Source organism: Triticum dicoccoides, chromosome 4B (genome assembly GCF_002162155.2).
Source record: "Triticum dicoccoides isolate Atlit2015 ecotype Zavitan chromosome 4B, WEW_v2.0, whole genome shotgun sequence".
Taxonomy (NCBI): Eukaryota; Viridiplantae; Streptophyta; class Magnoliopsida; order Poales; family Poaceae; genus Triticum; species Triticum dicoccoides.
Window position 1 is genome coordinate 76887252 of NC_041387.1, and position 15412 is coordinate 76902663.

General features: G+C 46.8%; 2 protein-coding genes across 3 annotated transcripts; one reads left to right on the forward strand and one right to left on the reverse strand.

Annotated features, from left to right (window-relative positions):
• The first annotated feature begins 9 nt into the window (after positions 1-9).
• Positions 10-3497, forward strand: LOC119295121 (LOB domain-containing protein 36-like). Of its 2 annotated transcripts, none has more exons than XM_037573460.1 (3): positions 10-383; positions 561-1778; positions 3028-3497. In XM_037573460.1, the coding sequence occupies exon 2, from the start codon at positions 722-724 to the stop codon at positions 1574-1576; it is 855 nt and encodes a 284-aa protein (XP_037429357.1). In that variant the 5' UTR covers positions 10-383; positions 561-721; the 3' UTR covers positions 1577-1778; positions 3028-3497. The 2 variants fall into 2 exon arrangements, with proteins under 2 accessions (XP_037429357.1, XP_037429356.1); XM_037573459.1 differs by having other exon boundaries at positions 569-1778.
• Positions 3498-12000: 8503 nt separating this feature from the next.
• LOC119295122 (50S ribosomal protein L25-like) lies at positions 12001-15241 on the reverse strand. Its single transcript, XM_037573461.1, has 3 exons — positions 14852-15241; positions 14170-14299; positions 12001-12474 (listed from the first exon to the last, which is right to left on the reverse strand). Exons 1-3 carry the CDS (start codon positions 15224-15226, stop codon positions 12266-12268), a joined length of 714 nt encoding a protein of 237 aa, XP_037429358.1. The 5' UTR covers positions 15227-15241; the 3' UTR covers positions 12001-12265.
• Between the last annotated feature and the right edge of the window lie 171 nt (positions 15242-15412).

Consider the following 15412-nt stretch of genomic DNA (forward strand, 5'->3'; position numbering starts at 1 on the left):
AAACAAGAACGGAGCGCGCGCGCGCGCGAGCGCGAGAATCTCTCGTCTCATTAATTTCCTGGCCGTCCCCTTGTTTTCTCTTCTGTCGCGATCGATCGATCGATCGCTAACCACGCGAGTACCGAGGGCTACAGCGCCTTTGGTTCCTGGTTTCGTCGTCTCGTTCCGTTAATGCTTGCGCGTATCCGATTCCTAACCGCGACCTGCCCTTGTTCTTCTGATGCAGCGGCAGCGGCAGCGGCATTGGTTGATCTCGCCGTCGACGTCGGACGAGGGCGGCGCCGCCGGCATGCGCCCGCAAGGTCAAGATCCGTCCGCCCGCGGCCGCGACGCCGCCGCCGGGATCTGATCCTCTCCGGCCGCTGAGACACAGCGCGCAGCAGGTGTGTAATGTGTTTGCCGTTCGTTCTCGCCGGGCGGGCGGGCTCAAAGCCTCCGAAAAAGCGAAGGGATATTTATTTATCGATGAGGGCGACGTATTAATAACGCTAACCCTTTTAATCTGTATTTCTGTTAGGATGCGTATCTGAGTTTGTTATTCCTTTTCTGTTTCTGTTAAGCGTGGCAGGAGGGGAGGCGGAGGAGGAGAAGATAGAGACGGAAGCCACGCGCGGCTAGCTAGGGTTTGTTTCATCTCTCTCTCTTTCTCTCTCGCTCCCTCTCGTCCTCTCTCTCGGCGAGAGGAGAAGAGGAGGAGGCGGAGGAGTAAGAGAGGCCGGGGATGTCGTCGTCGAACTCGCCGTGTGCGGCGTGCAAGCTGCTGAGGCGCAAGTGCACGCAGGGGTGCGTGTTCGCGCCCTACTTCCCGCCGGACCAGCCGGCCAAGTTCGCCAACGTGCACAAGGTGTTCGGTGCCAGCAACGTCTCCAAGCTGCTCAACGAGCTCCCCGTGGCGCAGCGGGAGGACGCCGTCAACTCGCTCGCCTACGAGGCCGAGGCGCGCCTCCGCGACCCCGTCTACGGCTGCGTCGCCTACATCTCCGTCCTCCAGCTCAAGATCAAGCAGGTGCGCGAGGAGATCGCCGACGCGCGCAAGGAGCTCGCCGGCTACATCGGCCAGGCCGCCTACGCGCCCGTCGTCCCCGTGCAGCACCCCCACGCGCAGTACGCCGCCGCCGGCATGGGCCTCGTCCAGCCCCACCCGCACCCGCACCAGCAGATGGCGATGCAGCAGCAGCACCCGTACCACCAGCAGCAGATCGCCGAGGCGCAGCACCTGGCGGCCGCGGTCGAGGTGGCGCGCGCGGGGCAGCAGCAGCAGCAGCAGCATCACCACCAGCACCAGCAGCACGAGATGATGATGATGCGCCAGACCTACGGCAACGTCCACGGGGCCGCCGCCGGGCCAACGGTGGCCGTCGAGCCTCCCCAGGCCGCGGCCTACGACGGCACCGCCCCGTTCCTCATCCAGCAGCAAGCGTCGCCTTCCGCCCTGACCTACCGCATGGAGGAGCCGTCCCCGCCGCCGCAGTCCTCGGGCCACTCCCACGTCGACATGTCCCACGCGCCGCAGCAGCAGCGTCACCAGCACACGGACGGCAGCGACGAGGGGAGCGGGGGCGCCCCGACGGCCTGATGGCCATGCTCCCGCCTCCTTCGCCGTGTGTCGATATTTTCCCCCTAGTTTTTTTTTTCACGGTTTCTTTGATGTTCATTTGTTGGTCACGAGTCTTTTCGTCTTCTTGCGGATCATACGATATCGAACTGGCATCGCCATGGCTCCCCGGAAAGCATATCCATGGCTCCCGGAGGCGGACAAGCTGGTGATCTTGCTCAAGGTATTTCTTCTTATACATAGCACACTCAGAACGATCTCTGTTGCATTAGTTTGTGTTCGGATTCATTATTGCAACCATGTTAATTTCCTTGGAACGATTCATTAGTCCATAAAATAGAAGAAAGAAATGTGGATTCTCGAAAGATAACGATGCAGTTTTCGTGGTTCATTATTTGTTAGTCAAAGTGCTACTAGTACTCTCGATCGATCGAGTTGATTGTGTGTGCGCACGCCAGTTACTTTGTTTACTTGTGTGCTAATTCCAAAGTTACTGCACACAGCATATGCTTAGATTACTGCTCTGACCTGTACATATGTGGGGTGCTAGCTAGTCAACTCCACAGGATGGCAGAAATTTTGAGAAGAAAATAGTCTAATCCCTATGCCCTAATGCTGTACAAGGGTTCACATGCCAAATTGGTTTCACAGTAAACAAGAAGCGTAGTATAGCCTCCCTGTAGCGCTGATAATCCTTGCTTAACACCGTTCAGAGATCTGGGTCAAAAATTTTGGGAGTGGATTAAAATAGTTAACATTTGTTTTTTGGGGAAAATATGTTAGCGTGATTATATTAACTGAGTAATGGAGGTGGCGATTCATTGAATAAAAAAAATATGTATGTAGAAATTAATGGTGATATGGATGATATATTAAGATTCTGATTGTTGGATGCTGATATACTCATTTACTGCATTCCCCTGCACGAGAATCATTTCCTGATCTGGGTTTTGTGGCAGAATCATGCTTGTTTGTGTTATTATTTTAGTCAGCAATTGACAGGCACTGGAGAGCATGCACAATGTAGTTGCCATGTTAAAAATCTGCAAGAGCTAGAATTGCATTTCTCTTATTTATATATTTTGACAGTCAGACTCTGAATTTGCACATGCTGCTTTGTGTGTTTCTGTCAAATTAGAAGTAGATAAGTTATCAAAGTATGAAGTAATTCACTCTGATACCTTATAAATAAATAAATAAATAAGAGTGCATGCATGTTGTAAAAATAAGAGTGCATGCAAACAAGTAGTAGTACGATTGGCATACCTGTATCAAACAATGATCTCTCGGTCTCTCTCGGGCTGGTTGTAGCCTGTAGCTATGACCCACACACGCGCACACACACACACACACAAAAGCCCAGCTCTGCACATCTCAGAGATTTTGACATGAGCATATGCATAACTGCTGCTAAACTCTAGTATCGATTTCAGCCACTGACATATCATACTCCTGGAAATGTGCTTTGTCAGGCTCTTCATCAGCTGCCTTTATCCCTCACAAGAGTGACAGCCAAATAAATGCGGACCAGAAACAGAGGTAGCAAAGAGAAACTTATGAAGGGGGGGTGCAGATAGAGACAGTGAAACATGCATGCAAGGTGTGCGTGCAAAGGGGAGCAAACAGTGAAGCATGCAGCTGGGGCACAGTCAGGGGGAATTAGCGGCCAGCAAGCATAAACAAAAAATAGACTACGTACCAGAAAGTTAAGAAGAAAAACAGCAAAAGATTTTTAGTTCTTCTGCATTATGCTTTCCAACTAGTATAGTGGCCTACATATATTTCTTCTCTTCCGGATTTGTTCCTGTTCATGAAGTTCACTATAGCATGCTGTTTCGTTTTGCGCTTTGGATTTTTTTTGCTTGCTTCGTTTGTTCTAGGATATATTCTTTGAGCGATAAACATTTGTTTGGAACCATTACCTGAGCTAAAGAATGGGATCAGTTAGCCATTTTCTCTTATACTGTAGTACCACTAGTTTAATACACCGTACGTGTGGAGTATACGTACTGTTGCGTAGGCACATGCCTATGTTAATTATATGCAGTTTCCTTTCAATATCGTAAGCTAGCAGGGCTGTTATGGATGGCATGATTCTATAGGTGATCGAGTCCCCTTTTCGGAAAGACACTCCCTCTGTAAAGAAATATAAGAGCATTTGGACTACTATTTAGTGATCTAAACGCTCTTATATTTCTTTATGGAAGGAGTACAAATTAACCAAGCCACAGATTGTGTCTAGCTACATATGCATACATCTCTAGCTAGCTGTGCTGCTGAAATCATGACCATGCAAACAAGCTTCGCATGCATGAGTGTGCGTGTGTGCCCCTTTTCGCCACAATCCAAAGCCTACTGATCATAGCTAGCCAGATTGCACATGCCCACCCAGCCTGTTCAGTCACCGATACACAAGACCTAGTCCCCTCAACCTTTGGGTTTTGGAACACTAGCATGGGAAAGTTGTGGCTACACCCAAGTTTATTCTTCCATAGATAACTTCGTAATATAAGTATTCTTACAAAAAAAATCCTTCTTTTAGAGAAGTAAGGTATATCTCGTAATCTCGTTGTCTAGTCTCATATCTCTATCCTATAAAAATTTCAGGGACGTATCTCTACCTTATAAGTGATACATTCCACTCAAAAGCTCCCGAAAAAGAATTAGGGTGATCCACATTCTAGGACAATGTCTAATGGTATTGTACTAATATAGGCATTACATTCACAAAACTAGGTTCATACTATTTTTGTGCTTATTTATAGTATTGAGGCAGGCATGGTTGGTCCTCTAGTCCGGAGCAACGACTCCAGGTAGTGTGCACCGCGACGGCCTAGCGGACGATGCTTATTGTACGGGTATGGTTATGCAATCTTGGCCGTGAGGGCGACGATATATACAATGTCATAAGTTGTCGCCGACGACACAGTCTAGATCTAGGCGTCGTCTTGGCCCTCCCGCCTCCCCTACCCGATGTGCGGTGGCTGGTGAGACCACATGTCGTAGGTGTTTGTTACTTGGGCGATAGTCAGGCTAGATGGTTTCGTTTGCAGTGACGACGACGTTAGCCAACGTTGCCCCACCCTTTGGTGATGATCCATCAGACAACAGAAAGCTAGATGTGCGCATGAGGCTCTCTTTGGCGATGGATGGATGGTACCACAACGAGCTTCACCCTTTTCAATGCAAAATAAGACCGTCCTCGTAAGTTTCCGTTCTTCCACCTATATGCACTGCATTCGATTCTACCTAGATTAGTCGGTACTTCAGTGGACAACAACTTTGTCAGTGTCGAGCAATGTCTATTTTTCATGTTCTTTTGTTCTTGTATTGCGCGTGGCCTTATATAGGTGTGGCCAATTGTATGTGTGCTCCTGAATATTGTGTACTCCCATTTGGGGTCTTGTTGGCTCCTCCTTTAGTTTCGGTAGGCCTTGTCTACAAACGAAGCGAAAGACTATGATTACATACTAGTTGAGGATCTTTATATTATAGAATTTGGCTTGCATATTTCTATCAATTACGCTGAAATCAATGCATTTTCCAACGGCTAGGATGAGTTCTCGTCTTTCCCCAACCTAGTCATAGTTTTCTTAACTAATAATTAAAGATATCTCATGTGGCGTGTTTCGTTGTTCAATGATCCCATACAAGCAACTAGATCTACTCAATGCATGCACATCTCGTACATCAACCATCTCTTCTCAAAAAAAAAAAATCATCTACCATCTAGTGTGCCGACCAATTAAGAGTTATTTATTTATTTATTTTTGGTGTGTGTGTGTACGTGCAACCATATTAAAGCAGGTGTCCCCATGTAAAGCCTTCAGCTAGCTGTGATGAGTTCGTTTGACCCATTATAGCGCTGTGGTAGTACGTGCAGAGATTCTCAGCTCGGAAGCAGGAAAAGCCTGGTGCAAACAACGCATGAGGCGGCACAGTACTATCAGCACCAATTAATTGTCATTGCCAATATATGCGTGGCAGGATCAGGTACCACGGCGGTCAGTACGGCTCGATTTGCATGGAAGGGCAAAATTACAATGCTCCAAGGTGTAAAGATGCTAAGAATATTACATTGGCGAAAGCTGTCAAAGTAATTAAGAAGGGGAGATGTAACCTTGATGATCCCACAAAGAAATATTGTCAAGCATAAGCATGTAGATCTATGCAAAACAACTACCCATGGAAGAGTTTAGTTGCTGAATAATTAAATGAAGCAAGTTTAGCTATAAGAAGCTAAACGTCTATGCATTGAAAACTTTAGTTGTTAAACTCTTCATACACATAGCATCTCATCTAAGCACCTACACACTCTAGAAGAGGCCTAAAGTGATCAGGCAATCGATCTGCTATAGCATTGGCAATGGCAGCAGCTCAGGCTCTTCCTGCATGCCACAAATGGTCCCCAAAAAGAAGAATCCTAAAACAATATGAGTTGTGGAGGATCATGTGTCCTCAAATCTAGTTCTCCTGGTTTGACTTTTTCTGTTGCAAGCTTATCGCACTATCATGCAGAGCGGATAACAGTGTACATCTTGGTTCTTCGGCTTCAATTCTGACCAACGGGGACTGGCATGCCTAGGCCTAGTCAGATTTGTGTTCTCCGACTCTGTCTAGCCGGACCTGGGCAGTCTATAGGCCTTCTTCAACGTTTTCTTCTTTGAGGCGACCATTTGCTAAGCAAACCACGGCCGTCGGCGTCTTCTGATTTACATTGACGAATTTATGGCAGTTGTTTTTACAAATGAGTAAAATGCATCATAAGTTCTAGAACTATTGAAGGTGTGTCAGTTCAGTCCTATAACTTTGAAACTGCAGTTTTGGATCTTAAAACTATTGAAGATGTGTCAGTTTAGTCATATAACTTAGAAACTGCAGTTTTGGGTCCTAAAACTATTGGAGATGTATCAGTTTAGTCCTGTAACTTAGAAACTGCGGTTTTGGGTCCCAAAACTATGTAAGTTAATTCATCTTAGGTCCTAGTGTTGCATGACTAGCATCTATGGTGCATTTTTTCAAATGAGTCCATTCATATGTGTTTACTTCCCCAAAAGTGGTCCATACACTTCCACGTTCCAGTGTTGCAACCTGCACGCCCACCACCTGTGTGGCCATGAGCTGCAGTGCAGCCTTGCTGAGGTTTGGCATGGTCGTCGAGGAGACTCCAAGCCAATCAGGATGGAGGACGCCATCCCACCTCTCTCTCTCTCTTCTCATGACATTGTCGTTGCCCCGACACCCTTGTCGTAGAGCTAGTCGTGCAAGAGTTGTTGTTTGGGCACAAGCATGGACACTGGTGGGGAATTATGGCTGTTGTCGAACGACGCGCGTAGGAGCGGGCGGAAATCGCAAAGTTGGCGCAAAGGTCGATGAGAGTGATCCAGCCCCAACAGCAGCCACATGTGGGTAGCAATTGGACGTTGTGCTACGTATCATTTTGCTACTTGTAGGGTGAAGCTGAGATGAGCACTCTAGTCTCCTCGCTGGAGCTCAAACCATTATGCCATTGATGGCCTGCGGTTTCAAAGTTATATAACTAAACTGACACACCTTCAATATAGTTTTAAAATCCGAAACTGCAGTTTTGAAGTTATAGGACTAAATCGACACATCTTCAATAGTTTCAGAACATAAAACTGCAGTCTCGAAGTTATATGACTAAACTGACACACCTTGAATGGTTTTAGAACTTATGATGCATTTTACACTTTACACAAATTCTTGTGCTTCAACAAGGTTGCTCTGTTGAGAGGGAGGTCCAGAGGCAGCAACAGGAATGCAGGAGGAATAAGACTTCAACACCTCAGAAAACTGTAAAAGTGTTTTTGTAAGGGCATGTGCTATTTAACATATCGGATTGCTCTATTCAGCTTTATATAAGAGCGTTTCTGGCACTAGTGCAGTGTCATAAACGCTCTTATATTATGAAACGGAGGGAGTATATCATATGTAGCAAAAAAAATTTTTTTTTGCGAAAACATGTAGCATATGTTGACTAGCTACAAACCGTTGCCTCTATGTCAGATGACTTTGAACGCTAATTCTATATCTACGTCATATGCTGGCAGTTTGCGATGCATGACACACGATGCGCAGTAAAGAAATACTGGTAGCAAAATTCCGCGAAATGAATTGATACGAGTAGGACCGGCTAGCTTGGTCGTCTCCGGCGCGTGGTCCGGCCACCGTCCAGTCCACCACGGCGCCCTCTCTCGATGGCTCAGCGGTCCGGCGGGATCCACACCCCCCGTCTTCACTGCCCCCCTCATCAGCCGCGGCAGCTGAATTACGCATGCATCACCCGGACAATCTACCTGAGGTCGGTCTGGAGCCACTCAAACAGCACTGCACCAGAGGGGCCAACCGGCCGGGCAAGGCCCCCACGTGAGCTAGCTCCGGCGCTGGCCGGCCACCGCCCTCCCCCGATCTCATCTCCAAGCTCCGACCCGACCGTCCGACGTGGATGGTGTGGCGTGGGGGCTCGCTCGACCGACCGGCGAGCAAATCCAGTGGGGAGGAGAAAGAAATTCTTCGCCCTAGTACGTACGTACGCACGCTCGCTGGGCTGGAGCAATCCGATGAATCTTGAATGCCGAGCTAGCGCTTAGCTCTATCTCTATCTGTCAACCCATGGTAACAGAGCCGGCCGGGGACCCCTGCCTTCCCGCCTGAACGTGGAGCATTGTGGTTGCTGCTCCTGGTCCTCCTCCGCCCACAGCCCTGGCCGCGGCTTGGAGTTATTGCGAGCAGCTCCTACCACTACCAGCACCAACCTTGCGCGACCGCCGAGGCGAGGCAGTCGGAATTGTCTCGCTTTCCTCGCCCCCTTGTCTTCACTGCATGGCAATGGCGTCGAGATCTCATCTGACGACTCTGCTGGGGCTGTGCGTAGTTGTATGGGATGGATGGATGGATGGTAAATTCCAAGCCTTCAAGATTTCAGTGCCGCGTACGTCAATCATTGGACTCACTCGTCCAAAGAGACAAAGCAGCGCGCTTTCCCTTCCTCTGCCCGTTTCGTCGCCCCCTGCTGCCTTGCTTTTCACGCCATATATACTACCATGCATTCATCTGATTCCAAAATACTCTACCTGATTCTCTGAAACTCACACCAAACCGTTGGGTTCCCGTGAGAACAAAGAAAACATATTATGCCTTCTGAACTAATCTAACGGGGACTTGCTTTGAAGAGAGCATATATAGCTAGAGAGTAGTAAAGGGTCCAGCCTACTGGCTTAATTTAAATGCAGTGTGGGTGCAAGGACAAGAGGCTGCTAGGAGCTCCTAGCTAAGCTGTCTTGCCCTGATTCAGAATCACAGGGCGCAGGCTATTTTTTTCTTGAGGGAACCGGCCTTTTCATGTAGAAGAAAGAAGGTGAAAACCCCATATTTACAGAGATGCACGCATTTTGAAGGGAACAAGGCGCAGGTTATGGCTTTGACCTACCAGCTTTTTTCTTTGAGAAACTTTCAATCTAGGAGTATTTATCTTCAATGATGGCAGTATAAAGAACAATAGAGGTAATAAAAATTACAACCATGTTCGTGGACCACCTAGCGACGACTACACACACTAGAGCGAGCCGAAGGCGCGTCGCCGTCATCGCCCGGAGCCAGGCAAACCTTGTTGTAGTAGTCAGTCGGGAAGTCGTCGTGCTAACGCCTCGTAGGACCAGCACACCAGAGTAGCAACCATCGCCGATGAAGAAAGGCGTAGATCAGAAGGATCCAACCTGTAAACACCTAAACGAAGACAAATGGAGACCGGATCGAAATAGATCCACCAAAGACCAGCACCGATCAAATCCCGCAAGATCCGACGGAGACAAACCTCCACACGCCCTCCGACGATGCTAGACGCACCATCAGGGCCGGGATAGGACGTGGGAGACATTATTCCTACTAAGGGACATCGCCGGCTCCACACAGCCCCAACCCAGGGCCGGTCCTGAGATTTTGGGGGCCCGGGGCGAAACCAAAACTCGGGGCCCTTAGTATAAACAATATTGTAATAATAATGACTATGTATGTATATGAAATTTTATGAATAAACGCTTAAATGCATCCAAATAATATACATATATAATATATATATATTGCTAATATATAAAATAATTATACATGTTACCTTTTAAAAATTATGACAGTCTTCAATGCAAAGTCACTTATGAAGGGGTCGATGTCAATCTCTTCCAGTAAATTCGTGCTGATGCATAATGTTAGCAAACCATTTAAAATCTCTTGAGTCATCGTTGATCTCAAATAGTTCTTCAATAATTTTAACTTCTGTAAATAAGATGATAAGCTATAGATTATAGAAGCATTAGGATAAAAGTTGACTTCCCTCTGTGCTAGAAAAACACAATATTATACATTGCACCATCTGAGAAAGCGAATTTCATAATCTTTAGTTAAAAAACCGCAAAACTGGATGTGCATCAACACTAGCAGATTGTGTATGTGCACCTGTTGAAATAACTGTAATCCCAGAACTTACATTTTTATCACCGGTATTGATGTCAACATTTCCTCTTGTTCTCATTCAACATTCCCATCAATTTGTTCCTCTTTCTCCACAACAACTATCGTAATTCACCATCTGAGTTCAATGAAGCACCAGTATTACTCTTGAAAATTTTATCAAGAGCACATCTCTGACTGTATAGAGTCATCCACACACTAATGGAATCAAAGGTTTATCGGTGCCAGCTATGCATCATATATCCGAAGTATAAGTTACGTAATAGAAATTACGAAACATATAGGAAGTAGAGATTGGGGAACAGTAATAATATAGCGTACTACCTTGGATGGATCCAATCAGCTTTGGTTGTAGGGCCTTCGGCGATGAGCCGATGACGCGATGTGGACTCGCATCTGGCTGTAGCAATCGGCGAATCGGCAAATCAACGATGTGGGTATCTGCGTGTTCAGTGCTTGAAGGCGAGAGAGCAAAGCCCCGGGAACAGAAATCGGCATCCACGAGACGGCGAATTGAATTAGCGATTAGAATTAGGAATGACATTACGAGAAAAGGAACATGATGTTGTTGCCGTATTTATTATGGCGAAAAGAACGGCGTAGGATCTGGGATTGCTTCATCAAGGAAAAGGAAAAATCGCTATGTTTGCCATTGACTGCGTCCCACGCTTGGTTACTTGCCTGGGCCACGGCCCATAGTTTCTTACTAACCCTGTGGCAGGCTACTGCACACTTGGGGAGGGGCCCCTGGACGTTGGGGGGCCGGGGCGGCCGCCCCCCTGCCCCCCCATCAGGGCCGGGCCCTGCCCCAACCAAGACGCTGACTCTAACAAGAACAAGAATGGGGTCCCTCCCGCCGGCGGGGGGCTAAGATCCTCCGCACCTCCATGGCCTAGAGGCCATCGGAGATGTGACGGACCGGCAGCGGCGCCGACGAGAGAAGAGCTTTTCTTGCGGAGGAGGAAAGAGATGCATTTTATCTTATTTGTTTTTGACCTACCAGCCTTTATTTGCGGAAACTGGAATAGTTGAGAACAAAGTGGCGAACGTGTGCATAATGCCTGGTAATCTGCCAAACTGTTTGATGAGCATGCGCAGTAGTATTAGATACTCCCTCCGTCCGGGTTTATTAGGCCTAAAGACAACTTCTCTTAGACCAAGACACATAGTAATTTGCTCACATTAATTCTTTCACTCCACTCTCAATGCACTCTCTCACATGCATGCAGCCAATGAAAAAACACACATGAAGTGTATTAATTTTTCAGCCATGGCACCAACAACAATAGCTTTCAATGTAACCAATGAAATGGTTGCATGCATGCACCTTTCCAACGCGGGGCCTTATAAAAGCGGACATGCTTGTGATGCTAAGAGGCCTAATAAACCCGGACGGAGGGAGTAGTTGGTGTTGCTATGCATTGCACTGTGAATGTGTCTACCTATATTTTTGGGGTACATGACCAAACGCCTGAAGATGCTAGTATCAACGTGGGAAGGAGTCTCAGCATGATCACATAACGCAGTGGTCCAAATGGCTGCAGGCCCAGACTGCAGAATAGATGGGGGTCGGTGACTGTAGTAGATCCCACACAGGTCGATCGTGAAACACCTGGCCTGCTGGAGAACCAAACCCAGCCCATTCAATCCGAATCCCACCCAGGACCAGATAAATTCGAAAAGGTAGCCGTACAGGCAAAGAAGAACAACCACAGCTACTACCAATGATTCAGTGACACCAGGATGGGCTTGCCTGCTGTGCTCATCATCTTCTCACTCCAGTGGTTCAAGCATTCAATACGTGCAGACGCGCAAAGATTGATCATGACGCAGAGCTGTCTGTAACAGCCATGATTGGCAGCAAGAGGGCATGAATGAGCTAACCCTAGCATTCTAGTGGTGGTAGTAGTAGTAGCAGCAGTAGTTAAAAATCATCACCCAGCACACAGCAACCAAGAATCTACAAGAACGCCATCCATGTCGCTGAACCGAGAAAGCCGAGATATTATTTCATGAAATTACAGCCGAGATTGATCATGGGGACTGTTTTTCAGCCTCTTCACGCGTATCTTGAACACAATAAACTTGTTTGAATCTACTATGAGCAAAATGGAACCTAGCCAAGTAGTAGATACCAAAAGCAAGCACAGAGGGATTAAATTCCTAGGCCGACGTACCACCTATGGTAGGTAGGTGTCTCCAGCTCTAGACGGCTGCACGGCGTTCCTACTCAGCTGGCTTGGAGGACAGGACCTTGCAGACAGGCATCGTCTCGTTTTTACTCAGTAACTTGAGCGATGGATGAACAGGGATGTCCTGCATTAACACTCTATCCCCAATGTCAACATTTGTCAGGTCCACCTCGATTTTTGGAGGGATGTGCTCGGCCGGGCAGAGATACACCAAGCTGGTCCTGATTTTCTGCAAGAAGCCACCTGCTTTTTCGATCGAATTTGAGAGTTAGGTCAGCAATAGAGTTAGTTCATCAAGAGAAAAGTACATCAAAGAACACCAAAGCAAGAGCTAGATGGTCGATCTACAACAAAAGGAGTGCTGGCATGTTTTCTTCAACTACTGTCAGTTTGGCAGGAGATCTTCGAGGCATAAGCGTAAGCCGGTCGCTGTAAGCTTATAAAATCATAACCAAATTGCTAATGTAATGGTTTCTATAGGAACTTTGAGCCAAATTCCTAACGACTGTAAGACAAGGACCAAACTTCTTCAAAATGTCAGCTTAGTGGCTTTTGAAGCAATATGAGATAATTGAAGTTGGTATTTAGGCCAGTGGAAGTTGAGTAGAACTTGCTGCTCTCTTAAACTGACCACACTTTCCGAATTGGAAACACATGTTGAATGTGATTTATCATTGCGCAAGTACCAAAGTCATGGTTGTTTCCTCAGATCAGAGGTTTCAATACAAACAGTGCCAGGTCAGGACCACATATCCACGGTTGATGCCTAGTAAATGAAAGAGAACACATGTGCCCCTTGCTGTGATAAAAAGAATGAAAACCCCAAAAGCGTACTGTGTTATTAGAGTGCCTACACATAGTAATACATTGTTATGGAACTTCCAGACTGTTCAACATTCATTTACGGGAATGCTCACAGCAAATGATGGTTATTATGGAACTTCCATAGTCATTTCTCACTAACCGTAATTACAAAGACAGCATCGTTTATATCCACAAATCGATCCATTTATATTAAAAAATGTCAAATTGAACTTTAGAATTTATTCAGATTTTTCAACTGGTAATGATATTTTTAGGATTTTCAACAACACATGCTCCATAACAATGTCCTAAAGGTCAGAAACGTGTGGATTGAACTGTCTCAATGTCCTAAAGGATATCTATTCGGATAAGGAGGGACTAGTTTAGTATTTATAGGCAAACATCTCAACAAACTAAATAAATAAGGAGATTACAGGATACCAGACATTTGTACTTATCCATACTTCAGCACACAGTGGAAAAGTGGTTTAAACACATATATGTTGGGGCAATAGGAAATAAACCATTTGGAATTAAGCTGAATATGGCCAGATTGAGCTTTAACTGGTTATGTTGCTATATAAAATAGGATTAAATATTATATGCACATCAAGTGCTTACTACTATAACTAATATGATCCGTACATGCAATTTGGCATCTAGTAGCTACCAAGATGATTATTCTTAGCGTGTACTCCGTCCGTTCCAAAATATTTGAAGTTCTAGGTTTGTTCCAAGTTAAACTTGCTTAAGTTTGATAAACTCTATAGAAAAATGTGCTAAGATCTACAACATCAAATACAAAGAGTATCAAAATATATTTCGAAAAGAATCTCAAGAGACTAATTTGTTGATCTAGATATTAATATATTTTTCTATAGACTTGGTCAATAAATCCAGAACTTGAATTATTTTGTAACTATTTCAGTTTTGATGAGAAATGCACATGCTTCGGTTCATATGTCATCTTACATTCTAGACCCTCTGTTCACTAATGTAGGACGTTTTGGCAGTTTAATTTATACTGCCAAAACGTCCTACATTAGTGAACAGAGGGTGTAGCTACCATCGGTTCATCACTACCGAGTATACCAAAGGAATGTTACCAAAAAACTGAAAAGAGAAGGGTCGCACCTTTCTTTAACCCAGGGCAGACATCCTCCCCCTTGAACACTACGGGCAAATTCACCTTCAGCATTGTTCCTTCATCTGCTTCCACCATCACCAGGTTCAATATATTCCCTGTTGATTCATCTGTCTGCACCTGCATACGCAAGAGCACAAACATCACCCGCAATGCATTAATGGTACAAACCTCCACTAACAACCGATCCAACCAATTTCTCCAAAGGTTCTCTACACACATAATTGGGACAGGCTTAAAACTGTTCTCCACAAAAGATTCCCCGAGATAGGAATACATTATGAGAAGGAAACAAGTAAGCTAAAAAGGAATTTTAAAAGCCTACTGCAAGATACCTTACAAAGTCGAACTACACTATGATCACAAGGCAAATAGATGAAGGGTACTCGTTGTTTGACTACCCAACAAATAAATGAGAGGTATACGATCAGGAGAGTGGGTATGTCCGAGCAATTTCTGCTAAGGAAGTACAATTAAGGGCACACTGGTTTTGACTACCTATCATTTCGCAACCAGCAAACTACGAGCAGCATTACCCTAATGTGCATTTCATCGAACATAAGGTGGGCGAAGAACATCCCCGCCAGGAAGGAGCGCAAAGATGCAGATCATCCACGCGTGCTCAACAAATGGACGCAATCTCAGCCGGAAAGGCGAGAAAAGCTGGTATACCTTGATTGGGAGTACGGTGCCAGAGTGCACGACGGCGGTGGATCGCTCGCCGGCGCGGACCTGGAGGCGGACCGGGGTGGAGAGGAAGTACGGCGACTGCTTCAGCATCTCCGCGAGCTGCTTCTTGTCGGTGGTGAGGAGCTTCCGGTGGGCGACCCCTTCTCCGGGCCCGGCGCCGGCGAGGGTGAGCAGCACGGCCGGGACGTTGCCGTTGCGGCGCTCGCGCGCCGCCGCGCGGGGTCCGGCCGTCTCACGCGGCACCGCCTGGATCGTGTGGTGGTACGACGCCGAGGCCGCCCGCCGCCACGGGGCCGCCTTGCGGAGCGCCTCCCCGACGGCGGCGGCGCCGCCCTTGCCCCGGAGACACTGCGCCATTCTTCGGGTTCTGGGTTTAGGGGAAGAAAGATGGGCTTTGTCTGGCTGCCCGGGTGGTTTTTCTTCCTCCTAGACTTCGCTCTCGCATCCGGCCCGCGTGTCTTGGTGGCCCATGTTTTTCTCCGTGGCTGGCCCAGTCACTCTGGACCTCCTCCACGACAACGGAAAGAAAAATATTGCGGCTCG

What these genes read in the sequence shown, in the direction of transcription:
- LOC119295122 (XM_037573461.1), bottom strand. Translation starts at nt 15,226, where the DNA reads ATGGCGCAGTGTCTCCGGGGCAAGGGCGGCGCCGCCGCCGTCGGGGAG. An exon ending in GCACCGTACTCCCAATCAAG is followed by an intron (nt 14,300 to 14,851) that starts GTATACCAGCTT and finishes TTGCGTATGCAG; the next exon opens with GTGCAGACAGATGAATCAAC. An exon ending in CTGCCCTGGGTTAAAGAAAG is followed by an intron (nt 12,475 to 14,169) that starts GTGCGACCCTTC and finishes TCGAAAAAGCAG; the next exon opens with GTGGCTTCTTGCAGAAAATC.
- LOC119295121 (XM_037573460.1), top strand. Translation starts at nt 722, where the DNA reads ATGTCGTCGTCGAACTCGCCGTGTGCGGCGTGCAAGCTGCTGAGGCGC.